The sequence below is a fragment of the Coccinella septempunctata genome, chromosome 3, assembly GCF_907165205.1.
Source record: "Coccinella septempunctata chromosome 3, icCocSept1.1, whole genome shotgun sequence".
In the NCBI taxonomy this organism is placed as follows: Eukaryota; Metazoa; Arthropoda; class Insecta; order Coleoptera; family Coccinellidae; genus Coccinella; species Coccinella septempunctata.
This window is the reverse complement of record NC_058191.1, coordinates 36,213,772-36,241,286: the sequence shown is the minus strand read 5'-3', so window position 1 is coordinate 36,241,286 and position 27,515 is coordinate 36,213,772. Positions and strand designations below refer to the sequence as shown.

Here is a 27,515-nt window from a genome sequence, read left to right as displayed (position 1 = left end):
AGCTAATAGGCAGATGGCAATCACGTGAATGTCTTCTGTCAATGAAAAGGTTCCTTTCTTAGTAACCCTGCATAAAAACCACCATCAACAAGAGAAGAAAATCATGAACATTGAAAGCCAAATTCAATTATTTATGTTTTATTAACACTTAAACAGCTTTCTTCTACAATGGGCAATAAATAAACTGAAAATCTGATGAAACTTCAAAAAGTGCGGACGGAAATTGATTAATGCCACTCTGATGCATTACATTTTTGATATGGCGCTTGAATACAATATTTGAGACAATAATAATCCGAGAGTTTTCGAGATTATTCAGAAAAATTTGGTCCAGAATTTACTTGCAGAACGCTCGATATTCTACAAGGATATGTTTGGCAAGGAGATTAAACACTACAGTTGTAGAGGCATTCGCGCAACCAGTCCGCCACTGGCAAAAATCCTATCAAAATTTCTTTCAATTCGACCTAAACTAACACGCTCAGAAGTACTCGTCACAAGATCAACTTAAAAGTATGGTATAATTTAAAAAAATCGTATATACACAACTTATCGAGGTTTTAAGTTCTAAAATTCATTGTTATTCCTAACCCTAAAAACTTGGGTCAAAGGGTCATATATTGTCCTCTGGGTGGTGTAAAATGGGACTCGTCTGTTGTTGAACTCCGGCTGGACGTCTGCTCTGAGAATGACAACACCTGAAAATCGATTTTCAATCATATTCCTGAAAAATTTATGTCATTTTGTTCGTACCTGAAGGATTTACCTTCACTTTGATCTTGGTCAGTGGTGATAGAATTCCGTAGTTAACATCCTCATACAAATCCTGTATCAAAGAGCATATTAGCATATTAATTATCTTCACAATATTCAAAAACTAATCATAAAGAAGGCGATAGAGACGGCATTTTTTGAAATCATTCTCAAGCCAGAATATACGAACAAAATATACCAGATCGATGCAAGACGCATATTGTAAGAGCAGACACTCATGTGTGGAAAAAGATGTCACTCGACACAAACATAATACTAAATATTCCTTATTTGATGATACTTTTACCCCTTGAAAATGACACATTTTGATGTTAGTAAAAACTCTTTGGTTAAACACTGTTGTACCGGGTTATATAGTCCAGCGGAGTTCAAATTTAAACTCAATTTTGCCAGGCTGAACTAGGCTTAACTCAGAACTCGGCTTGGGTCAGAAATGAACAAAGGAGCCTTAAATGAGCGATACCGCATTTTTTCATTTCTTTAAAACGTGTTAGGTAACGTCAACTTGTTGATTTATACCAGAAGATAACTTTACAAACGGTAATTAGTAACGGGAGAGAGTGAGAAACAAATTGCCGCTATGTAAGAAGTTCACTTCGTTGACATCTTTAAAGACCATAATCATAATGCTGAAGCATCAAGACTTTCTCAGGTCATCATAGCATGAAAATATCATCAATCGTCATATCTTGGCCTGATTTTACTTTTCGAATCGCCGTGAAGAAATCGGGTTATATGTGAGCACAGAATCATCCAGTAGGTATAGGTACTTTGGAGTAAATCAATCATTGCGATTGTCAAAACCTTCGGACAACAAAATATACACTGCTCAAAAATTGAAGCCTGGAGGAGTCTGTAAGCTTAACAAAAGTTTCTTCTGTATAATCAAGGTTAAATGTCAGGTGATGCCTCTTATCCATGCTCTTCGTAGCGCTCTTACTATGTTTCAATGGGGGTATCAATGAAAGTTTCAGGAATGTTTTGCCAAATATCCGGCAAAAATGGCGAGCTGCTGAAATGTCTGCGGTGGGTCTGGTAAGCGGTGTAATGCAGTGACATTGCAGATCAGGCACAATCAATACAATTTTGGTCTGGAGAGGCAGCGGGGGAATCCATTCAATGACCTGGGTTTGCTGTGCCGCCTCTGCCCAGTGCGAAACCGGTTCTGAACTGTTCGATTCGATTCGAAAAGAGCATTTTCTTGCATTGTTTTATTTTGAGATTTTATAGCGATTTCCACGAAATTTCGTACAAGTTTATGGTATATAGAGGATGAAAATTAAAATTTTTGACTTACCTCTACCCTATACCCCGTAGGGGATGTCAGTCCTAATTCCTTGAGCGTTACTGCCACGTCAGAAGGAGTACCGTCTGTTCTCTTATTCACGAAAGCTATGGCATAAGAGAAGTAGTTTTGGAAGAGTGGTGTGATCGGCCTGGACCATATCTCTATTCCTTTGTGCTGTATAAAACGTAATTATTTAATTTCCAATTACTGACACATTGAAATCTAAAGTTCAACCAACGATGTTATATCTGATATCTGGCAATTCCATTTTATAACATCGCTCCCTATTTTATAAGGATTTACTGTTCATAAAATAATACAATTTTGAAAATTCCCCTGATGCGTTAATTCTCAGTGAAGCACATATTATAGTTAACCTGGCCTTACCTTGTAAATTCTCCTTCCTTGTATACCGAGAGGATCTTGATCAACCGCTATGATTTTCTTATTTTGCAAAATAGCCTTGTATTCCGGCCTTATGGTTCTGAGATCAACAGACATGAGCAAGGGTGCTGCTATTATTGCCCATATGGCCATCTGAGTCTTACTCTGTTCGTAGCTCAGTCCAAAGTTGCCAACAATCAGCTGAAATAGAAAAATGATGTTATTTGCTGTTGGTACAAAAACGCTTGATTCACTTAGAAGATAAAATTTCCACAGTCTTCAACAAATTTCAAGTTTCGCGTCAAGATGTTCATTTTGGTCGCATACCAAAGTATGTTTAGTTGATATTCTTGTTTTTTTTTAGGACGTAATAACAGAGAAAAAACAATGAGTCTAGGTGAAGTAAGTATTTGCTTGGTCCCCCACGAGCTCGTTTGAGCATTCTACTCATCCCCTCATAGAAAATGAGACATTTATCAATCTAGATAAATTTAATTCCATTTTTTCTTTCACTACTTGTTGTGGTAACTCAACCAATATTTCAGTACAACTTCAGGTAAAATTCCTCATGATACAAACCTACGTAACAAGATTGAAATCAATAATTAGGCTATTATAAATTACAGATTCGAACAACATTTTATGATCTGGTCATATATCACGGTTTTCGCAATATTATAGAGAAAGTCGTTGTATCTAATGATACTACGCTAGGAAGTTTTATCCGAAAGCAACTGATTTACTGGAATTAAATTATCAAACTCTAAAATACGTTACATCAAAACCAATAACATTTTCGTAACACAATGGTTTCCAATTAAGATATATCGAAAAAATATTCTCAGAATTAGTAATTCTCTATGGATTCCGATACTTATGGGGGGGGGAGTAATTACCCCCTATTACCCTCTATGAGAGAAATATATTAAAAATAAAATAAATTTAAACTGAAAAGAAATGAACCCAAAAAACAAACAAAAACCGTAATATGAGCTGCATATAAGAAAAATATTTGACTTGTAGCTACAAGTTGCTTTCTTCAAATTTGCTGTACGTCTATTTTCCCATGAGCCTCTTGAAATCCGGAATTTGTTTTTAGTCCTTTAATCTTTTCGGCAAGTGGAGTACCAACGTAAGAAAAATGATCTTTCTTCAATATGTATAACTACTCGTTGAATGACACAACGTTAAGAAAAATCCTCGAGTTCACAGTTGTGTAATGTGTGAAACTCGTTTGTTGTGAAGGTGCCAAGTATTTCGAATTAAAAGTGGATTTGTTTCACTTTCTTCAGATTGTTGAATTGGGGCCGTCATAGTTTAGAGTCGACAATCGACATCTAGTTATGAAACTGTTGAATATATTATTCTCTCCATTTTGGTGGTCAAACCAGTGAGAAAATTTCTTTATTTGTATCGCACCTACAACATTTATAGACCCCCAAAAGTTCAAGAAAATTGATGATGAAATATGACGTGCAATATATATTTTTGCAAACGGACTCCCAAATATTGACATGAAATATTTTCTTTAATTTCCAAATATTTGAATCACTAGAATTTCACTGAGAAGTGTTTTTAACCAATACACGTGTTTTACTACCACCTTCTTCATTCAGGAATGTGAAGGATCATATTATTTTTATACCTACTGTAAACTGTAATTTAGCTGACATTTCAGTAGAGCCAATTTCCAGTGTTGTGTACCTGATGTCATAACCATATGTACTTCGTGTTTAAAAATCTCTATTCAATTCCTTGTATATAATTTGGGACACCTTTTATTAGGGCTTCTGAGTAATTCGATAGTAATAGTTTTATAGTAATTAAGTATGCATGAAACCATAACGAGCCTACTGGTTCAGGCAATAACCATGAACAGTTGATAAACGTTTTTGACGATTGCTTATGCATCTGTAACATAAATATTTTGCCGATAAGGTGAGGTCCTTGACGAATACCGAAAATTTTCGAATACATAAAACTTGCATACCGCAGTTTCTGCTCGTGATGTCAGCGCTGAACGATTGAAATTTTTCAGTAGTTATTTCAAGTATCTCATAAATATTAAAGACACCGACCTTACTTCAAGCGTCCTCTTTATGGATAAACAACATTTTATTGAATTTTCGTCAGAAATTGTCAGTCATCTCTTGTTTGATGGAATCATTAACCTGGTCAACAACAATTTTCGTTATATCGAGTTTCAAGGCCACACCTTTGCAATATTGCAAGTTCTATAATGAGCACCTTGAACAATTTTCGATTAAGTTCTTCAAAATTAAGAAAGATCATCAATTTGCCGTTTTCTTCAATTCTGAAATATATTTACTTGAATTTTTGACGAACTCCACAGATATCAACTCATAATGAAATCATAAAGCGTGTATAATTGACGAAAATTCTATATACTTGAAGGAAAGCAAAGCTACTTTAATGAGGTCTTTAATATATTTCAGCGTCATTCAAACCCGAATAAACCAGTTTAAATTCAGTTTATACAATTCGAAAAAATCAGCATTCGGCATTGAGTTTTGAATCATAAACGTAATTAGTTAGTTTGAAAATCCAAGAATCGAATATTGTTCGATAATTACGTGAGAACCATTCCAAAAAAAACCAAGGTAATGGTAAACCATTGGCTTGAATAGATGTCTTCAGTCTCAGTGGATTTTTACACTGAAGGTTTTCTCAAAAAAGTTCGATTTTGATTTTGATATATGATGCTACTGTCCACACTTGTTTTTATTCGACAAAAAATGATAAATACCCATTGACATTCCATTTTTAGACTGCCTGACATTAATCAGGCATCAAATTCACAAATTCGTCTTCACAACGAATGAGATAATAACCTAGAAAATGTCAAATATTTAAAGGTCTCGCTTCTTTACGAAATGGGCAATCCGCAGCTAAAACATGACGTGAATTGCAAAATTCACTTTTCGCAGTATATTTTCATTATTATTAAATGTAAGAAACAGCCAAATTCGACTCGATCTTTGAAAGAAAAAAACGTGTCAATGGGAGGCAAAGCAGCACGCAAAGTCCGTTGGGGACCGTACGTCAAACGCAAAGTTCAGAATGCGGGTCGAGCACCTATTTGGAACAGTTAACTAATCTTTATTATACGTGAGGCAACAACGGCTCGAGATGAACGAATAGGTCTGGTCTATCTGGCCTCCGGCAGTTACAACACGACCTAAACTTCTTCCTCATTGTCTTCGGGATTTTTGCAATTATATGACCAAGAAACCCAGATCTATTATACTTATAGATGCTATTTTGCAATGTAACCAGCATCATTATGAATGTTATGATTCATTCTGCGTTTTCGACAAATTGTGAAGCTGAAAAGGTTCCCGAATGCCAGTTGGCAGATTATTTTGTTAATTATTCATTTATTGCTGGGATTCTCATTGAATTTTGGAAACTAGGAGTTGTCCTACCAGTAAGTACAACAATACTTGAATGTTATTATGAGTAACAGGCTGTACGAGGATGTATTGATATCTAGTTAGCCTAGAGCAGTTCCATGCATAAAAAAAAATATTGCGTTACCATATCAACGAACAATAACTCATTAGAAGTGTCAGTGTGAAGTTTGAGGTCAAAAAAGTAAACCAGAGTTACGCAATAAATCAAAAGAAAGAAGATGTCCAACGAAATTGTGAGAATCGAAAAATTGGAGTATCGAGCCATCATCAAGTACCTGTATTTAAAAGGGTTAAGAAGTGATCAATGTCCTTCGTATGCGACCGTGAAAAATTGGGCTGCAAGCTTCAAAAGAGGTAAATTTTCCATTGAAGATGATGACCGATATCTGAAGCACTGAATATTTCATTCAAACGCGTTCATCATATAGTTCACGTCAATTTGGACATGAGAAAAATTGCTGCAAAATGGATCTCCAAATGTTTGAATGTTGACCAAAAGCGTGCAAGGATAGAAGCAGCGCGTTCGATCTGTGCTCGATTTGAAAACGATGTAGGCCTAATTGTTACTACGGATGAGACTTGGGTACATTTCTACGATCCAGAAACAAAGCAACAATCGATAGAATGGCGACACTCTGGTTCTCCAAGACCTAAGAAGTTTTGTGTCCAAAAATCTGCTGGAAATGTTCTTGCTTCAGTTTTTTGGGATTGCCATGGAGTTATCATGATTGATTTTTTGGATAAGGGTGGAACAATAACCGGAGATTACTATTCGACATTACTGACCACTCTACGGGAAAAAATTAAAGAGAAAAGACGCGGAAAGCTATCCAAAGGTGTTTTGTTTTTACAGGACAACGCCCCTGCACACAAATCTCATGTTACCATGCAAAAATTCGTGATTTAGGGTTTGAATTACTAGAACACCCCCCTTATTCACCAGATTTGGCTCCATCCGACTATCATCTCTTTCCTCAACTGAAAAGAAGTTCAAAAGGTCGTAAATTTTCTTTCAACGAGGAGGTAATAAAAGCTGTGGAGGTCTGGTTTGCAGAGCAAGACGAAACTTTTTTTTTGAAAGGTCTAGAGACATTGCAGGTTCGCTGTAATAAATGTATCCAATTAAGAGGAGAATATGTTTAGTAATAAAATATTTTGACATTGAAATTTTGTTTGGTTCTATAGTAAGCTAAGAATTTTTCAATATATCCTCGTATGTGGATAGTTTAAGTATTCTGCGACTTCATGTGATCTCGAAACCTTGTAAACACGAGAGTTTTCTCGTGCTCAATCCCAAAAGCTCGTTATTTACAAGAAAGGAACGTTTTTCAAGACGTCCAGTCTCCGATCACCCTTCGTTGACCATCTAAAGTGAGAGTACTCCGATAAATTGATTGCGAGCATGTTTATGCAATTACAAGATTTAACTAGATCACATTTCATGGCCATCTTCTGAATCGAAAGGATCATTTGAGCTTATCAGATGGAATTAAATTCAATCTCCATCGAAAGTGGGATAATTTTCGAGAAAATTTAATTCATGACATTCGATGTAGTTGGGCATCACCAATTAGTATTGCTCGTTTGATAATTAATACTAAATTACCGCTACCAGTCACAACAAATTTAGAGAATATCACACCATCCGTCAAATGAACATCTGAATCGTTTATTATGAATGTATATACCGGGTGTGTCTTTCACTCGTACAAATATTTTAACAGTAGATTCTTGAGGTCAAAAGAAAACCTTTTTTCCTCAACCATTTTTTCCGAATCGGCTCGGTTTAAAAGATACTGGATGTTGAAAAACCATAAAAAAAATGTTATTTTTAGTTCTACCTTACAAAATGTTTCATCGAATGAAATGAAGTTCGGAATATAGTTTTTCATTTATTCGATTAATCTTTTTCAAACACAGGATATCACCCACGTCTTCCAGTTTTCTCATTATGACCATTACGTACCATAAAAATACCAAAAATTCAAAAAACCCAACTTTTGAAACAAAGTTGGAAGCTTTCTAATGAATATTTGAAGGTTTTGTAAAATAAAAGTATTCCTTATATATTTTCGTATAATGCTCTGTTTTCGAGTAATTTGATGTTCAAAAATTAAAAAGTATCTGTGAAATTTAAAAAATTAGGTATTTTGGCTGAATACAACACTGTTTAAAGATCCACAGTAACAGATTTAGCCAGTTACTCTGAAGGTAATTTTGTTTGTCCAGGGCTTGCATAGCTCATTATGAAAATTTTTATTGGCTTTACTTTTTTATCAGGGTCGAATCGGAAAAAATGGTATAGGAAAAAAGTTTTTTAGTCGAATTTGTCTAAATTTCTCAGTTTTTCATAAATTTTATCCGTTTCAAAGATATTTAATTTTTCGACTTAATTCTTGACACCTGGTCAGTACATTACAGTACATATTTGGATATTTGTACTGGCCAACTTCAAGTTGAAGGCTGCAACGCAAAGACCGAATAATTAGACCCACTAAGAACACAAATTGGGCTTATGAATTCCATTATACTTGTTCAAGACTACACTTCCAATGAATTACATATTTATAACAAAATTGGCACGGTCGAAGGACTTCTTCATTATGTAAATTTGACATGCCTCAGATGCTCCGCCGACTGCAGGAAGTTGTGAAGTTGACCGCCATGAAAAAGTGGCACTTTTAACCTTTTCATTAAAGTGAAAACCTTGCGACATCTGAAGACGTACCAATTGCATAAAAGACTCAATTTATGGACGTATCCATAAATTTGAATGATTAACCGAATCATGAGAGAAGTTATGAAGAGGAAGTGAAAATGAATTGGCGATAATGTTTCTGATTTTACTAATCGGACAATCAACATGACAGTTAGAAATGGTGATCATTTGAGAGAGAAAATGGAAAATTATTGCTAGTAAAAATATAAGTGAAGACTGTTAATAAATTAGAAAAATTCGCCTGCCCTATATGGTTGTTGCCAAAACTGCAGCAACTCCTTCTGAAAGTTGCCATGCATACAGAAAGATTTGGAATTGCGGAATTTAGGTTTAGGGATCGACAAGACAATAATTCTTGTCTTGATGACAAACTTCTTGTCTTGTCTTGAGAAAGTCAAGGAATTTAAAAAAAATCTTGTCTTGTCTTGAGAGAGTCAAGGAATTAAAAAAAAATCTTGTCTTTGCCACCAAGATTATCATTAATTATTTTCAATTTACATTTTTCTAGCAACAAATGTGTGCAATGAGTAGAAATAGGTATTTGATGTTAAAATATGTTACCTTTTTCACAAGTAAACCCATTCAGCGCATTCCTGACTAGACAATATTTTTCAAGATTTCTTATTTTCTTGACAAGATTTCTTGGTATTGACATAAAATTTCTTATCTTGAAATTATGAAATTACAACACAAAATCAAGACAAGATCTTCAAATTTTTAAGAACTTGGCGACCCCTATTCTGAATGGTATTAGTATTACAAACAAGTCTTTTTCACTGACCGAAGATATTTCAAATTTTGCACTATTCTTTATGATCTTGATTTAGTAGAACAAATCCTGTAAATAGTTGTCATAATTGAATGCTGAATCATTTGGTGGGAATTGAGTATTTCTTCATTTCAATTACTTTTTTGTGACCAGACATTAAGCCGCGTCTGGACTTTCAAGGCCTACTAGGACGTCAATAATTCTTGAATGGACTATATGCTAACATATAGAACTCAATTATCCACAATGTTTTTTCGAATGTTTTGATCGTTGCATAAGTAGAGCAATGTCATGAAATCCATCGTATATTACTAGACGCTAAAACTGCTAAAACTTCCGACCTAACCTTGAATTCGATAAACATGTGTAGGAATGTCAAGTACAAAGTTTTCCGCTATGGTCATCGCAGTTCATCAATCTCACCTGGTCGATAACTGGTACGTCTGAAACTAGCGACTCGGTGTCAAATATCGATACCGTTCTAATCCTTTCGTTTTCTAATAATAGTCCGAACACTTCTCGAGAGATCCGGTTCAGCTATTTCATCCTAACCGAAGGTAAAATTTGCCTATCCTCGTCTGAGAAAGCTGCATTTGAAATTATGAAACGAAACTTAAACATAAATGATACCATTGAGTATCAACAACAATAATAACATTAAACCTATGCATGTTGGAACACTAAAATATTGAGTCATTTGAAAATAGAGAAATAAAAATAAAAAAATAGTAATATAGCACTCTCAACCACTCAACCATAGGTCCAAACTACTTTTGTGTGCCAACAACACTCTCTGGAGTCTCTGGAAGGTGATCCCAAAGGTCTGCAAGGAAGCCTGAACTTTGGGACGATGAAGTCGCTGATCAATGTTTCTCATATACAACTATATAAGTAGCTATACAAAGTAGCTATTTACAGTTTGAAATTAAAATCTGCGTTCAAACACTTTCAGAACCGAACCAGTTTCACATTCTGAGCTGATGTGAAATCAGTTCTGAACTGATGTGAGATTAGTTCTGAACTGATGTGAAATCAGTTCTGAACTAGTGTGAAATCAGTTCTGAACTAGTGTGAAATCAGTTCTGAACTGATGTGAAATTTATTCGGTTCTGAATTGGTTCAACATGAAAAAGAACTTGTGTGTCTTTGCACAAACCTTACTTTTCGAATCTTGAGTGGAGCTCTGGAGAATAGCGTTGATTGTCAATACCTCGTTAGAAAGCAATAAAAAACAATGCAACAAAATCGCGATAAATGAGATTTCGACACAGAAATTCACATAAATCGTTGCGACAAACGAGATCAACAATGGACGGTATGAAATTCTTTCTACAGACAGGAATCCCTTTGTTACGATGACAAATGGTATAGTGTGAGAATTCGGTGAATGACCATATCGCAACGAAGGTGTGTTCCCGATTGGATTGAGGCAGAGTTCGAGGGTCAGATATAACGACCAATTTACGTAATGCGTCTCGTTCTATTTTTCTGTGAAATGTTTACCAATCGTTTGTCGATCCATTATGATTTGCTTAATGTACTGGCGCACCTAGTAATGATTTCTACGAACGGAAGTAGCAAGATTTAGCATAATTTTAGCTTCAGGAATTCGATCGATTCTTGCGTTTGGTCAACTGCGATGGACGTACTCTTGTTTAGAGGGAAAGAGGTCGAGAATATTCAGAACAGTTTACGGTTCCCACAACTGCTTTCAAAGGAGGTGAACATATCCCGAAATTGTGATAATCTGTTTGCTGTTAATCAAGCGAGAAAAGCTCATACTATTGAAAGGATTCAGACATGAGTTCCATCGAGCATGTTTGGGCAGAGATGTCTACACATCTATCCTTCCTAGAACAAACGATCAACAATCTGGAGCAGTTTTCTAACGACCTGTTGGATATTTGGAACGATTTGCCAAAAATTTCATAAATTGTCTTATCGAAAGTATGTCTCGAAGAGAGGAATGCTTGAGACGATCTCCTGAGAGAACATCCAAGTATTAGCTTTACATTGACAAATTGTCAATGAAGTGTCAGAAGTTTTTTGAATTTCTTCCCCGTTTTTTCAATTTTCTACTGAATAACCACTGGTCTATCTATGGGAGATGATTCCCCAAAATAAGGGTCCTGTAGCGTTCCTCGAACAACTGAAGAATAGAAGAATCATCACTTGGAAGACTGTACCTGGTCGAAAGACCCTCCCAGTCAAAAGCAAGATTTGGCTATTATTAATTTGAGTACTGAAGGCATTTCTAACAACGAGGGTGATCCTCCACCAAGATCAGCAGAAGATTTTTGACGCAGAGATGATATTCCTCCCAATGCAATTGAAAAACAAGTTATGTACCTATGATTATTTATTTTTTTCTTCAGTCATCATCAAGTCTTGGAATAAGTTTGGATGAAGGCTTTATTATTCACTTTCTTTTCTCGTTTTCTGCTCTGTTTCTTTGTTTCAGATATTAGTTCGAAATGGAAGGAGGATGAAGAAATTTTTATGTCGATGGAAAGGAAGCCCTTCAGTATTAAAAGCTTATTCTGTAAACAAATTTGTCAGCACTACACTGCTCACGGGGAGACAGGGTTTTTTTACTGAGGTTTTTCCCTAAGCTCTTGTATCATACTCCGAATTGTATGGTACCCCGTTACACTAACCTTTGCTAAAACTCATACATCTGCTATATTGTTTGATAACTAAAAATGTATTGCTGACATTCAAAAGAATATATACCGATACTCTCAATTTTGTTTTCATTTATTTCCCCTCTGTTGTTCAAACCCATAATTTCACATATTTTCAATTTAATTTTTTTATGGAACTCTTCATCACTTTCTGGAAAAAAAAAACAAGAATATCAAGTAAACGTACCCTGGTATTTGATTTTTGATAATATTCGATTGTTCGTTCTTTCTATTCTCAATAAATGAATAGCAGTTCTCTTACTTCTCTGTTTCCAAAGTTGATTAATTCCATTGAGTCATTTAAGTGCTGTGAGGTGTTTTATGGATATTTTCTGAGTGTGAAACCCTAATTAAACCTCTTAAGTATAGCTGCATGGTGGGTGTATGTTTACGTAAATACACCGATCTTACGAAGCTGGCGTCCTAAGTTATACACAAGAGCATTTAATTGGAGTAATCATTCGTTCTTGTAGGTTTACTTTCCTTAATGGTAGCGTGAATCGTGACTGCTAAGGAAAGGAGGGAACGAATGAAAAAAAAAACTGATATTAACGTGAAATATTGTACAATCCTTGAATATACGTATATTATCGATCTTGCGAAATATCGTTTATGGAAATCGAAAATACGAAAGGTCAGTTGATTTAACGAATTCGCCATAACTCCATTATTCAAAATTGCTTTTTATGAGCTTTAGTTTGTTCATACCACTATACCAATTCATACAAAGGTGACAAAAGTGTTTTGCGACCAGTGGCTTGAAGTTGTTTGGATCGGAAATGTAGAAATGATTCAAAAACGATATGATTCTGCAATAAAGCACTCATAAACCAATGATGGCAGAGTTTTCGATTTTTTCATAACCCTTAATAAAAAAATAATTGTATAATAATGTTCAATGAAACAAAAATCAATACATGTAAACTGCAGTGAACTCACAAAGGTTGAAGCTCCCAAAAAGCGAAGATACAAAAAGCATTGACGTGTCTCACTTTGCATTGGTCAAATTCATAACTAGAGCGGTCATCCATTCAGGTAATGAACTCTTCTTAGTTGCTTGGAAGATAGAATGCCGATGGAGTTGAAAGATAGTAGTACTAGGCTTTGAAATGAACTGTTCAAGGTTCATGTAAAATTTAATCATCTTTCAAATACTTTCTGTTTGTGCCTTCAGTATCCATAAAACAGTTTTTCGCTTGAAATGTAATATCTTGAGTTACAGTTCTTTTCTTCCTATTTCGATTTGAAGTTAAAGTAAAAATATCTGATAGATCAATAAGCCTGTAAGATGCATCGTTTTTAATAGGATATGCTGATAACAATGGCATCAAATATTACTTACACCATTAGTGTAAGTTAAAAGATACAGCAAACGTCCAGGATTATAGTATTGATTGTTATGTTATTTCAAGATAATGAATCTGTAGCGGTTAACGAGGAATGAGAATTGAGACAGTTTCATTAACACTGCAAGTTTCCTTAGGGTTTCCTAACTAAGAAGTAGTTACATTACTGACCAAAGGTAATGTGGGTGAACGAACTGAACGTATTATAAACAGAGCCTTTCATAAATGGAACTTTCACATTTCCCCTGCAAATAAACGAACAATTAGATCTATTGACACAACTGCTCATTGACAACATAGGTACCCAACTATTTATACCAGAGCAATGTTCCTTATCGATAGGTTGTGTACATTTCAGATAGTTTGTAGTGTAATTACATGAAGAGAGGCGTTTATCCAATACAAATAATTGGCGACATGCATTTTTTTTTCGAAGACTTATTATGAAGGTATTATTAGTATTTGGGTCAGACCTGAATATGCGGACAAAGAATGAGAGTATTATCCCAATCAAACGCAAAGTGTGGACACAAATGAAGAGTAGTCTCACCTTCCTGAAGTTAACTTCAACTCGAAATCAAAAACCAAGAAAAACCTTAGTTATGAAGAAAACCTATTGTAAACCAAACACCAAACATAGACTGATATACTATGGGATGAAAATTGCTCTGTTTACTCATCCATAGACCCTAGCCGCATATCCACATGTGGTACAAGTTGCCTGTGGTGGATTACGCCAAATGAAATCGACCATTTTATTGAAACTATCTTCCGACTTGTTTCTGAGTGCTTGAAACATACATCTTGGAAGTCCAACAGATTATTCGGAATTGAATGGGAAATAATGACCAGCATTTTATATATAACATATTGAAAACACAAATTCATAAACTTAATTGAGAGCTAGATCATGAAAATGAATTCTGACAGTTATGCGACTTCCGGAGAATTATAAACCTGAAATAAACTTTCTCCGTTAGATGGAATAACGATTAGTTTGTCATTGTTGTTATTAAAAAACGATAGACATCTTTTGTGCAAGGTTTCCCATCGATTCAAAATAATATCACTTCAATGACGGTAGGAGCTGCTAATTTTCGTAATTGGCATCCAAAAAAGGGTACATGCCATATTTTAACTCTTTTCTCTTGTTCAAATACTTATTTTTGAATAGTGACTGTCCTAGATAGACGAAAATAAAAATGTAACTAACCAAAAAATATATAGAATGGAGGTGCAATTTATGGATAGCCCATAGGAAGGGCGATGACGTATTGGGTGGCAAGTCAAGCTCAATGAGCTGAACTGGGTCATCATTGGCGTAGCACCGACAATGGGTAAAGTTATGAAGTACCTTCTACTTTTGTTAGAAAACGTTGTTTATATGTATGATTTTTCATGAAAGCTTAGTGACCCATTCTCTCAAACTTCTGAATGGCCCAATGAGAGCCAACGAAAAATAAGAAACTCTGACTGCATTTCAACAGATCGTCTAGTGAAATTTATAATAATTCAAATTCGTTTCAGAGTCTACAAATTTAAGGCGATCGACCTGCATTGCTCAATCGAACTTATCTCACTTTGAAATGTTAAATAACTCTCAGCTCAGACTCGAACTGCTCGAACTCAACTTTAAGGTTGCAACACGATCATCGTAAAGAGCAAGAGTTGGAATGAACGCCTTGAACATAACACTGACGTATCGCATTGCGACTTTATTGTATCACATTTAGGAGGAGAGACAACGCAAATCGAAGAATGAATGTTGGAATACAATAAACCTGACGGTGTCTCCTTTATTGATTTATTTACCGCTGATGTCCCTGACATCTTGACACTCCTTTATTAAGGTCGAATTCTCTCTTCCACAAGGACGAGGTAAGGTATCTCAGAAAGATTCATTTAAGGAACGCCAAACGGTTGACATTCAATTGGAATTATGATGATTAATTGGACACCATTTGAATATTTTTCAGTAGTGATCGAAGTAAATGCAATTAACGCTTAAACTTATATCTGGAACAAAAACAAACAAACTAAATAACGAAAAAGAAGCCGTAGATAATACATTTTCAATCGATTCATCTAATAATGAAATGCGACAATAATTAAAAAATTATTTAGTCCCTTACAGTTTTCAGACGAATTATAACTTATTCTGCGATTTGTTTTCCAGGAAATTTGAATGGCAAATTCAGTTAAAACTTATGGACGTGGAATTTCCGAAGCAACGAAAAATTAATATCTGAGATACCCAACTTCAGAAAACATTCCGGAAGCGTAATTTTCCGCTTGTTAAGGTCCTTGTATCATTTAGCCAAAAACAATTCATCTGGATTATCCGCAATCAGTTCAGCTAGATCGACACAGCACTCAATTCTTATTACTGGGGGAGTAGATAATTGTCGAATATACACGTCGATATATAAATTAATGAGATGCCTTCATCTTGCTGCAATTTCCCACTTGATATAACCATATTATTAAGTAACACCTTATTCTCGTTTTGATTCGTCATATTTCTGAAAACCTTGTTGGTTGGTTTGTTCTCGATCAATTCGCTGTTATGGATGAAATCTCTTCTTGTCAATCATCAGATTTACGACAACCTTGAAAAAATTCTCACTACTGAGTCTCTTTCAATCACAAATCGCTTCAAATATATACGAGGATATATAGAAAAATTCTTAGCCTACTATAGAACCAAACAAAATTTTAATGTCAAAATATTTTGTTACTCAACATATTCTCCTCTTAATTGGATACATTTATTACAGCGAACCTGCAACGTCTCTAGATCTTTAAAAAAAATGTTTCTTCTTGCTCTGCAAATTAGACCTCCACAGCTTTTATTACCTCCTAGTTGGAAGAAAATTTACGACCATTTAAACTTTTTTTCAGTTGAGGAAAGAGATGATAGTAGGATTGAGCCAAATCTGATGAATAAGAGGGGTGTTCTAGTATTTCAAAACCTGAATCACGAATCTCTTACATACAAACATGAGGTTTGTGTGCAGGAGCGTTGCCTTGCAAAAACAAAACACCTTCGGATAGCTTTCCGCGTCTTTTCTCTTTAATTTTTTCCCGTAGAGTGGTAGAGTAACGTCGAATATTAATCTCCGGTAAGTGTTCTACCTTTATCCAAATAATTAATCATGATTACTCCATGGCAATCCCAAAAAACTGAAGCAAGAACTTTTCCAGCAGAATTTTGGACACGAAACTTTTAAGGTCTTAGAGAACCAGAGTGTCGCCATTCCATCGATTGTTGCTTTGTTTCTGGATCGTAGAAATGTACTCAAGTCTCATCCATATTAACAATTCAGTTTAATAAGTCTACATCGTTTTCAAATCGAGCACAGATCGAACGCGATACTTCTACCCTTGAACGCTTTTGGTCAACATTCAAACATTTGAGAATACATTTTGCAGCAATTTTTATCATGTCCAAATTGACGTGTACTATATGGGCTGAGTTCGGCTTGAAGTTCTACAGATCGAACGGAGAGAGCACGGGGAACGTGACGTCATTATTAGATCTCGTTCCCGGTCATTTTCAAACCCGAACGTATTGGGAGTTCCCTGTCGACATCACCTAGGAGTTTCAAATGGTTGTCAAGACGAGTTGACAACTTTTTGCCGCGTCCTATTTTGGCACTCCGCAAATAATTTTATAGAAATATTGGTGAAAACCAACGACGTAATATGCATAATATGCATTCGATAAGTGCAATTTGTAAAAACAATTAGTGATCATTTCGAAATATGGTAGAACACGACATATGTAAGAATGAGAAGATTTGAAAATTGTTTTGGGTGCTTTCAAGATTCCCGCAGTTCCTCGGAGCTCAAGAAAACAACGACCAACGTTTAACAGAAATTTGGTACGGGGTACTGACCTCATTGTGCTGAGCTCAGTTTGCCGTCATCATTAACTAGAGTTGCTGCTTGCTTGTGTGATTTAATTATGTACCAAGAAATAAATAGTAATAACCTATAGTCATTTATTCATATGCTATTATTTGAACTATTTGATTTTTGTTTGTTTAAAAGTTTATCTGACATTTGAAAGTGCAAAATGAATTTGAACCATGCTATTATAAGATTTGGTGTTGAACTCTTTTTGGATTATGAGGAAGAGGAGAGTAAAGGCATCTGAAATGGTACCAACTTTTGTCTTCAATATCAGATTGAATTCTACATTGCTTTAATGATTCCGCAGAAAATTTTTCTGAAATCTGAAAAACATCTTCAAATTTTCTCAAATAGGGCATCATTCTTATATCAATAACTTCGAAATTTTTGCTTCATATTCAGTTGCACAGTCCGAAAAAATCATTCTGTTTTCCATTATGGCGGCAGAGGCAGTTTTTCAAAGAGGTACTCGTTGGTTTTTGTCACTGACGGCAGTTACAACTTCACACTTGACAGGTCACCATCGTTCTCTATCAGCAAACTCGGGGAAGTGCCAGCGTGATCAGAGAACATGCTCCGTCACGACCCGAACAGAAAAGGGAATACTCAGAGATCGAAGTCGAACGCGATTGAAATACACTTGACGTGCTCAGAGTCGAAAAGTCGCTAAGCCGAACTCAACCATGATGAACGCGTTCGTATGAAATATTCAGTGCTTCAGATATCCGTTTTAGCCCAAGTCGACGGTCTGATAAAATCATGTTATGAACTGCATCGATATTTTCAGGGACTGACACAGAAACTGGCCTTCCCGATCGGTCATCATCTTCAATGGAAAATCTAGCTCTTTTGAAGCCTGCAGTCCAATAACTGGACGCACTTAATACGCACCTAGCGTATTAAGCATATCTTCGTAAATCTGCTTACCTCTTAACGCTTTTAAATGCAGGTAATTGATGATGGCTCGATACTCCAATTTTTCGATTTTCACAATTTCGGTGGACATCTTCTTTCTTTCAATTTATTGCGAAGCTCTGGTTTACTTTTTTGACCTCAAACTTCATACTGACACTTCTAATGAGTTATTGTTCGTTGCAATGGTAACGCAATATTTTTTTTATGCATGGAACTGGTCTAGGCTAACTAGATATCAGACAGATTTTGTCCGAAAACTAAATACATAACAATCACTTTTGTTTTCGATTAAAACGCCAACTGGACATCCTCCTTACGTTGCGCAATCAAAGGCGACCATAAAATTCGCGCATATTTGGAAAACGGAAATAACTTTCGATTTCCACGAGTATGAGCGTTATATCAGGCTTCGATGGCGTTCATTTTCACCTTCGATTAACATCGAATGGTTGCAAATAAGTCCCCGTTTAGCAAGCGACGCTAGTCTGAACAGTCCATTATTTAAAGCAAACGGATGCGAAAAACTTGTTCGTCAAAACATGCATAATGATTACGAGGGCTCTATGAATAATTCACGCTATTATTCTGCAATAATCTTGTTTCTTCGAATCTTTCGGGAGGAACCGTGTATCGTCGTCCTTTGGCCGCAGGATTTCGTATAGAATAGGTCGTTTTTATTACGTAATGATACATTAAATGTCGAAGATCGTAATTGAAAGATACGAAATGGACCGTAAGCGGGTTTCCGTTGTTTGCCAATCAAACGAACGTTCCATTTTCTGTGGACAAGAAAACGATCCATTATGGAGAATTGCGTCAACATAATCGAGATTATTCGAGGAAGGTTTGAGGGGGTTTGCAATTCAATTCAAGACTGATTGAAACCTAGCATGAGAAAATATTCTGTCAGTAAATACACTGCTCCACAAGAGTTAGGGTTATCGTATTCAATTGTTTTTAAAAGCATGTAATCTTCGAGAAAAACGCTGTAAAATCATTTAAAACTCAATAACAACTTGAATCGATTCCAATAAGAATCAGTATGAGACATTTCGTCAATCTGGTCGCCTTTTTTCTGAAGTTTGGTTCTTTTCATATGCATCATGTTCTTATTTTGAAATGAAGTCAATTTATCAACAACTTCGATTTGAAACGAGTTTTCTGAAAATTGCCAAGACGTAAATTAACAAACGCTGAGGCTAATAGGGCTATGGGAATGCTACAGGGTGGAATAACTCAGGTTGTTGTAGCGGAAAGGCTCCAAGTCAGCCAAAGTGTGATATCTCGACTTTGAAATAGGTTCAGGGAGACAGGTTTCGTGTTGGAAAAACCAAGGCTTGCTGGGCGACGAAAAACAACACCTGCTCAGGATCGTTTCATCACCGTTTCGGCGAGAAGAAACCCTACATCTACGTATACAATGCTACGGAATACTCTTCAAAATGCAGATGGGGTCCAAGTTTCCATCGAAACCATCAGACGACGTTTGAGAGAGTGGTGAATCTAGGTTCTAGAAGTCCATTAAGGGGAGTTCCATTAACACGTGACCATAAGCGTCAAAGACTGGAATGGGGAAGGCAACATATCAATGGGAACGATCAATGGCATAGTGTCCTTTATACCGATGAATCCAGATATGGACGTTTTTCAGATTCTCGAAGAATAAGAGTATGTACAATCCCCCGCATACCATAATCGTCGCTATGTCCAAGAAGTCCATCCATTCCGAGGGGGTAGTGTTTTGGTATGGGCCGGGATATATTTCAACGGGCGCACAGATCTACACATTTGTCCTGGAAATATGACCGACTTACACTATAGGGAGCACGTCGTTGACAATGTTGTGCCAAATTTTCACGCTGCTATTGGTAAAACTTTTCAATTTCTAGACGATAACGCTAGACCGCACCGTGCAGCCATAGTTGAGAATGCGCGCGAGGAGTTTGGTATTCCACATTTACCAATACCTCCGCACTCACCAGGTTTGAATTGCATAGGACATATATGGGATATGCTCCAAAGAAGATTAGATAATCATCAACCTACCCCAGAATCCTTAAATGATAGAGCTTCGTCCCCGTTTATGGAACCAAATTCCTCAAGAAATGTTCAACAACCTCGTGTGTAGTATGCAAAGAAGATGTCAAGCTGTTATTGATGCCCGAGGAGGCCATACATTGTATTGATAGTCTTGAAATGCTTGAATTTTCTGTGAATTTGTAAAAATAAATTAAACATCGTTCTTACTAGACATTGATGTTTCTACAGACTTGTCTACGGAACCAGCTTTAAGAAACGCTGCCTCAAATTATCATCTTGACTGCAAGAAAACTATAATTTAGTGCTGAATCTACAATTTGAGAGGCAGTCATTCGGGAAAAATAATTTTCTCCACTGATATCAGAGCCACGAAAAAGAAGTAGATTTTAGATAATACACATGAAATCGTACATTCTCTAGACCATCGTATCCATTTCCCAGAACGAAATGGACATTTTCAAGTTCAAGATCGACTTTCACAAATGTCGTGACAACAGACGTCCTACGTATCACTTTTCATTTATAGCCTGGTACAATTCTCCTTTCAAGGTAGCGACTATTTGGGTTTCTCGTCGAAAACAACAGAGCCCCGGCAATGTCATCATCATCATCTAGACACGCGAAGCGAAAAAGAGTACCAATTCAATTCTACGGGAAAAAATATGATCGATGACCCGGATTCTTCTGAAAACAGTCATACCTATCGCCAATTATAGTTATTAAAAAGGGACGCCTTCAAATTGAGTTATTTCAGATGGAAATTCACAGGAGGAACGTTTAAATCGGCTGGGATCTGGACATTCATTAGCAGATCGCCATGGAGATACAAGATTTGGCGTAAAATGCCACGGTTGGGTGCCTGTAGAGCCTGGTAAATTACCTCATTCATTACCATTGGTCCATGTCTTGAAAACAGTGTCGAATTATAAAACTCATATAAATGTAAAATGTATGAACTATTCGATATACGAGGTGTCCCAAAACTAGTGAATCAGACGTCACACCACGATAAAGGAGATCAAATACTATCGAATGACACCAACATTAGTTGAGCGAAAATGTACCGTTTCTGAAAAAACCTAACCTAAAGTTGCCGATTTTCGAACTATTTTTTCAATCACCAGGCCAATTTGTGATTATATAAGGATAGCGTTTTTCTCCCATATTATCACCCCTATAGAGGGGGTTTATTCTGAGTAATAAAAATCATCTAGAAAAAACAATTGTTTTAAATTACATTTACTTAGGTTATCGATAAACTACTCAAAATAATTTCAATTAGGGGAGATAAAACAATAATCTTAGTTCAATATATGTAATTCAAAATCGATATCCTTTTTCACAAACTGGCCCTATGATTAAGAAAAATAGTTCGAAAATCGGCAACTTTAGGTATTTTAATAAAATTCTGATTATTTTGGAAACGGTACATTTTCGTTGAACTAATGTTGGTGTCATTCGATAATATTTGGTCTACTCTATCGTGGTGTGACGTGTGATTCACTAGTTTTGGGACACCCTATATCTGTTTTTGAAATCTACGTTGAACCCCCTTCGAATTGAGCCTCGTTTACGGAATTTACAATGCCTTTTTCCATACAGAAAAATTAAAGCACCTCACCACTCACCAGAAAATATGGAAAAACTACCTGAACAAATAAAATACTGAAATGGAAAGAGACGTTCCTGATTTTGCAACAATAAGAAGGAAATTATATGTATTTTGTAAGTAATAGATTGTTCCATCTAGAGAAAAACTACATAGAAATATTTCAAATTTTTTTTCCGAGTACTCCGAGAATAATATAATTAAATGGGATACGGCCGCCACCCTTAATGAATCACCCTGTAGAATATTTTACGGCTTATTCTAAAGATAAGGATAACCATAGAAACCCACTTAGCTTTATTATGCTTCTTGCATAGAATAAAATGAACTTCACTTTACGTTATTCGTATCTCAAATGTCACATATTCTGTTGAAATTGGAATAGTTCCTGAAAACCATAGAAATTGAGTGAATTTTTTCACAAGCCATTAATCGGAGTTTTTCGCAGCGGAAAAACTCATGACTGGAGAAATAAATCCATTTATTCGAAATGATGGTTGTAACAAAATCACATTGATGGATTTGAAAACAAGCCCAAATATGGGTTGATTTTTTTTGTCAATTCTTTTACGATGTGATGAACATACGCACTTTTAAATATCTAGTGATGCTTTGTCTAGACTTCCAGTGCGATGTTATTTATGATCATCCCACCAATATTTCCAAATCTGAATTTGGGAAGTTTCTATATTCACAAGTTTACAACTTTCAAATCGATTCTGAACAATAAGAAACAATATTCGTAGGTTCTTTACATTTTTGGCATAACTGTAGGCGTCTGCTATTGGATTCTTTTCGTAACTGATATCTTTATTCCTCATTTTATGGAGGTAACATTGATAAAATACGAATTTCGAATTTTATAATAACCTATTCCTCGGGTTAGAAAGTTTGAAATTCTGATTAGGAAACTAACAATTTTTGGTCCTCCTATAGCTTTCCATATTTGGACTTATAACAAAAGAATACAGAGATGGAATATGTAATATTATATGTTTCTGACTAATGATGCTAATTTTATACCAGCATCGACTGAAACTCGTACTTTCCAGATGACTTTGAATACTAAATACTGGCAGAACATTAATGTATTGTCATTTAATGGAGTACTCCATGCTCATCATGCGAAAACGGAAGTGAAATCATTTTTTTAAACACCTTTCAATGACAAAATTTACATGATAATATACTAATTCAAATGTTGGACATAAGATTTATATTTACCTGATTATTTTTAATAATAAGCCACTAAACAAAGCTTGAATAGAAATGTTCGATTTGAATTAATTTGATCCTAGTTACTACGAACGAGTGTACATTCCAAGGAAAAAATCGACATAACGAAGTATCGAACCACTATTGCGTGAAAGTAAATAATATGTGTAAATTGATATTTTAGAGAAGATAATTTTTTTTTTTGACCAATTTCTGTCATTTTCGATTTACGAGTCAAAAATTTACTCAAACGTTTTTTTTTGTTCTGAGTTGATAATTAATTTCTTCACTCACCATGTCGGGATCATTCCAGTGTCCAGGACCGGCGTTAGGTACGATAACATCCTGATTATTACCGAAATAATCTATTATGCTCTCGACACTGGACCAGGAGTCCTGTATATCGTCATAGTTCCTCCACAAATTGCAATGTTCAATGATTGAGGTGAAATTAGGCTGCATACCTGAAAATCACAAGAGGCAATTCATAGATGAAACTTGTCTGTGTTTCTCTGAAATTGGGTTAGAAAACTCCCAGTAGGAATTCTTTCCAGTTTCATATTTTATAAGATTATTACTCAATTTCGAAATTTTTGGATATGTTGTTTTCCGATTTTCACGAAAAAGCCGTTTTCCAGAAAGTTGAAATGAAAGCGAAAACTCGGAAATTGCTTTTCACCAATTTATATTGAAAATGAGTCGAATGTTTCTTTAAACGCTTCTTCGGTAATACATCGAGTGACCTGTTCATGTAAAATACAATGAAAATAAAAAGACGAAGAATTTTGGAACACCCTGTATATAACAAACCAAGTTTTTTTCTACACATAACTCATCCCCAGGATCTCAGTGCGTATTTCCAAAATTCCAGCTTCCTAAAATATGAAATGTTTCTTGGATCCTTGGCTTTTTTTGACAGAAGGTAGAACTCATCAAAATAAGTCGTTTAACCACAAATTGTCTATATAAAATATCCAAGACGGCTGATATACAACCCCTAGAAGTTCGACAAAATTTCATCGAATTCGGCATCGCAAAAATGAAACAAAACATAAACATATGGCTGGACAGTACCAAGTTCATCGGATTAGAGGCATCAGGTCACTTTTGAGAGAATCATAACTATTGCATCGTGCAATTTAGCGTGAAAAAAAATGTAGAAAATCGAGGCAGTTTCTTGAAAGTGCTTATGTTCGTTTTATTGAAAAAGTTCTGAGATGTTTCCCCATTTCATCCCATTTTTACAACGATTGTTGCAATGTTCCAACAAGAAGATTATTGATGCCTATTGTGAAAAAATTCGTGAATAATTTGAACGAATTTTATTGGTGAGATTTTGAAGTATTATTCTATTTTTTACACTTGTGTCCTAAGTCTCTTCTGTCAGTTGGTATCGAAATGAGCCATTTCATAAAATCGCGTAAAACATAATGAGAACAATTCAGCAATCCTAAGTTTCCATTTTCATTACCACATAAATATGAAACGAGCCAATATCCTAAATGAAACCACATGGCCGAATCAGGAGATAAATTGTTTCCCACTGCTTTACGAAAATTCAGCTAACAAACGGTCTAGGGTCGTATTATAATCTATTTCAGTATTCATTTTCAATTTTTGTTAACTTCGTCATTTTGAAAGTTTTGTTGTTGATTTTTGGTGAAACGCTTCATTTTGATCAGTTCTACCTTCTGTTGACAAAAAGCCTCACCTTCAAATGCACCCTGTATCTAGAACTATAGATAGTCGACTATAGACAGTCTACTACTCGCAGTTCGGCTGCGCCAGATCCGTACTAACATTAACTGCTAGGCTGGAGAAATTATTTAATGTTACGCTTTAAATAATTTATGGTATATCAAGTAGAATGAAGAAAACTTCTTTCTGACAGAATGGCAGAACTTCTTACCAGCATAAATCTGATATACAGGCCAACTGCACGAGTAGATCATAGGTCTGCCGGTCCTGTTGAGATGAAAACCGAATTCCGGATATCCTCTGTCCATTTCGGACGGATGCGCGTAACATCCATCCAGTTTCACATAGTCCACATCCCAAGAGGCGAAAGTTTCAGCGTCATTCTGGAGATATCCCAAAACGCCAGGGTATCCGGCACAGGTGTAGTTCCCGAAATCTTCGTAAATTCCGAATTTCAGTCCTTTCGAATGAACCTGCAAGAATCGCATTCCGAAATGGAAATTTTACGAAATTTACGAGGTTGACTTACGTAGTCGGCTAACGATTTCATCCCTCTTGGAAATCTCTGCCTGTCTGGGACTAGCTGGCCGTATCTATCTCTTTCTTTCTCGAGCCAACAGTCGTCGACGTTGATGTAATTGTAACCTAAGGCGGCATATCCCTCGTTGACTAGAATGTCCGCCATCGTTCGGAACAGATTTTCACTGTGAAATAACGCTCAGTATGATAAATCAATGTATTCAACTTGTCGTGTAATAATAGATACATGTTTTTGTAGATCACGTTTTGAGAATGATATTACAAGAAGAGGAACGATAAAATCAGGGTTTCATGGACAGTTAGGACTCATAAAGACATTAGTGATGCAACGCATCAGAAATGAGATACATAAATATAAATCCTCAATTATTTTCTGTTTCGATATATCTGTCGCAGGCTTATCATAATATCAGTCTTATTATAATACGCCTAGGCTTTTTCGATATGACTAGGCGAATTGTAAAACTAACAAAGTAAATGAAAATCGGACAATATACAATATACATGACTGATTATTTAAGACGTGTTATAATACGCCTGACGCTTCTTAGTCTAATTGTTATTGTACGTGATGTTTTTAGAATTTGACTGTATAAAATACGTCGTATTATAATACGACTGGCAGTGATAAGTAGGAGATAAATTACATAGGCGAGTAACGACTCAATACAATTTGGAAGCTCGTAATTTTTAGGTAAATTCATGAAAACTAGACATAGTGGTCCTTACTCGTATGATGAAATAGAAAATAAGGATCATAAATGCAAAAGGCGGATGAAGACATAAGGGAAGAAATAACGCTTCCACAGAAAGACCTAATTTTAATATTTGGAGACAAGTTGCCAAAGCTCAATGCAAAGCTTATCAGAGTGTTCTAGCCTCAGTTCTTGCTCATGGGATTTGTTTAGTTTGGCCTGCCCGTAGACTTTTCACCTAGGTTCCTATGCAACACCTTAGTCGATCATTCAAGGCTCTTTTTGTGAGGAGTTGTAACAATGAAGGCTTTTAGGTAAATCTAAGTACAATGCCAAGGTTGAGTTGAGAACTGGGAAGTGGAGGATGAGCTTTAGATGGCGTAGTTTTGATGAGGGGCAGACCTTGAGATGGAATGCAGAGAAACCCTCGGAGAAACCCCAAAAAAGGATCTGCAATGCAGACTTTGTTATTTGGGCCCTTAAGCGATCCGAGAACAAGTTGTTAGTCTTATTACCCGATTCAGAAAATTAACTGGCTGATGCCTCCAGAGTAAGACAACTTCTTTGATAACTTCGCTTGTCGGTGAGAAGCTTGGAGATTTCGAATCAGCAGTATATTGTGGTTTGAGAAATTAAAGGCGACTTTTCAATAATTGAAAATTTGAATTGAATTCCTTTTAGCCATTTGAGAAGGGAAACTTATGGCAGAACGCCTGTTTGCAATTTGCGTCTATCTACTAGATGTTGAGAAAAAATTATACAGAATGTCTGCACTGACGAAGTAAGTGTATGATTAAAACTCGAGAGCAATGAGGAAAAGCCCGTTATACACTCATTAGAGTCACAATGCCTGACCGAGCAATTGAGTTATCCAAATCACTCACACCAATTAAGGCAAAATATTAATGCATACATAAATACCACCTACCTAATGCAGTTGTCAGGGTCATTTTTGCAATCGGTATTACATCTGAACCTTTCCCAGGCCAACCAGCCCATCGGCGGTGTTCTGGCCAGTCCATTCTCCAAACAATCGACACATTTCGAAGAGAACAAAGCGAGAAAAACCGCAAAAATGGTAAAAGAATACATAGCACTTTTTTTAATATAACCTATAACTATCCGACACATTAATACCTCGAATTTCGATGAAAAAACTGATCGTTTCAATTCACTTCATCAAACCATTCTCTGCTGGATCCGTGGTCTTGTATCAGTGTCACAATAAATACATTCAAACTTACAGATATTTCGTATACCGGGATTTCGAGATGTCAGATTGATGTAAACAAAAACATTTAGGTTATCCCGCATCGATCTGTTCGTTTCTATGGTCGGCAAGGTGCGTTTCAAGAAGGAGTTGGCGCGAAACTGAACTGAACGGACGCTGGGTCGATTGCCTTGTACGAGGATTGGGTAACAAGTTGTTTTGCTTGATATTCGTTGAGTAACTGTGCCTGCTGAAGGCAATTCAGCACTGAACGATAATA

General features: G+C 35.9%; 1 protein-coding gene across 1 annotated transcript; it reads right to left on the bottom strand.

The window, feature by feature from the left end:
* Nucleotides 1-125: 125 nt before the first annotated feature.
* Nucleotides 126-27,515, bottom strand: LOC123309972 (alpha-N-acetylgalactosaminidase). Its single transcript, XM_044893291.1, has 8 exons — nucleotides 26,954-27,515; nucleotides 25,320-25,494; nucleotides 25,002-25,263; nucleotides 23,387-23,556; nucleotides 2,450-2,647; nucleotides 2,072-2,236; nucleotides 754-826; nucleotides 126-698 (listed from the first exon to the last, which is right to left on the bottom strand). The coding sequence occupies exons 1-8, from the start codon at nucleotides 27,154-27,156 to the stop codon at nucleotides 568-570; spliced, it is 1,377 nt and encodes a 458-aa protein (XP_044749226.1). The 5' UTR covers nucleotides 27,157-27,515; the 3' UTR covers nucleotides 126-567.

Coding starts and splice junctions, on each gene's coding strand:
- LOC123309972 (XM_044893291.1), bottom strand. CDS start 27,156: ATGTGTCGGATAGTTATAGGTTATATTAAAAAAAGTGCTATGTATTCT. Junction 23,557..25,001: donor TGTATATCAGATTTATGCTG/GTAAGAAGTTCT, acceptor TGTGATTTTCAG/GTATGCAGCCTAATTTCACC. Junction 699..753: donor AGTGAAGGTAAATCCTTCAG/GTACGAACAAAA, acceptor ATCGATTTTCAG/GTGTTGTCATTCTCAGAGCA.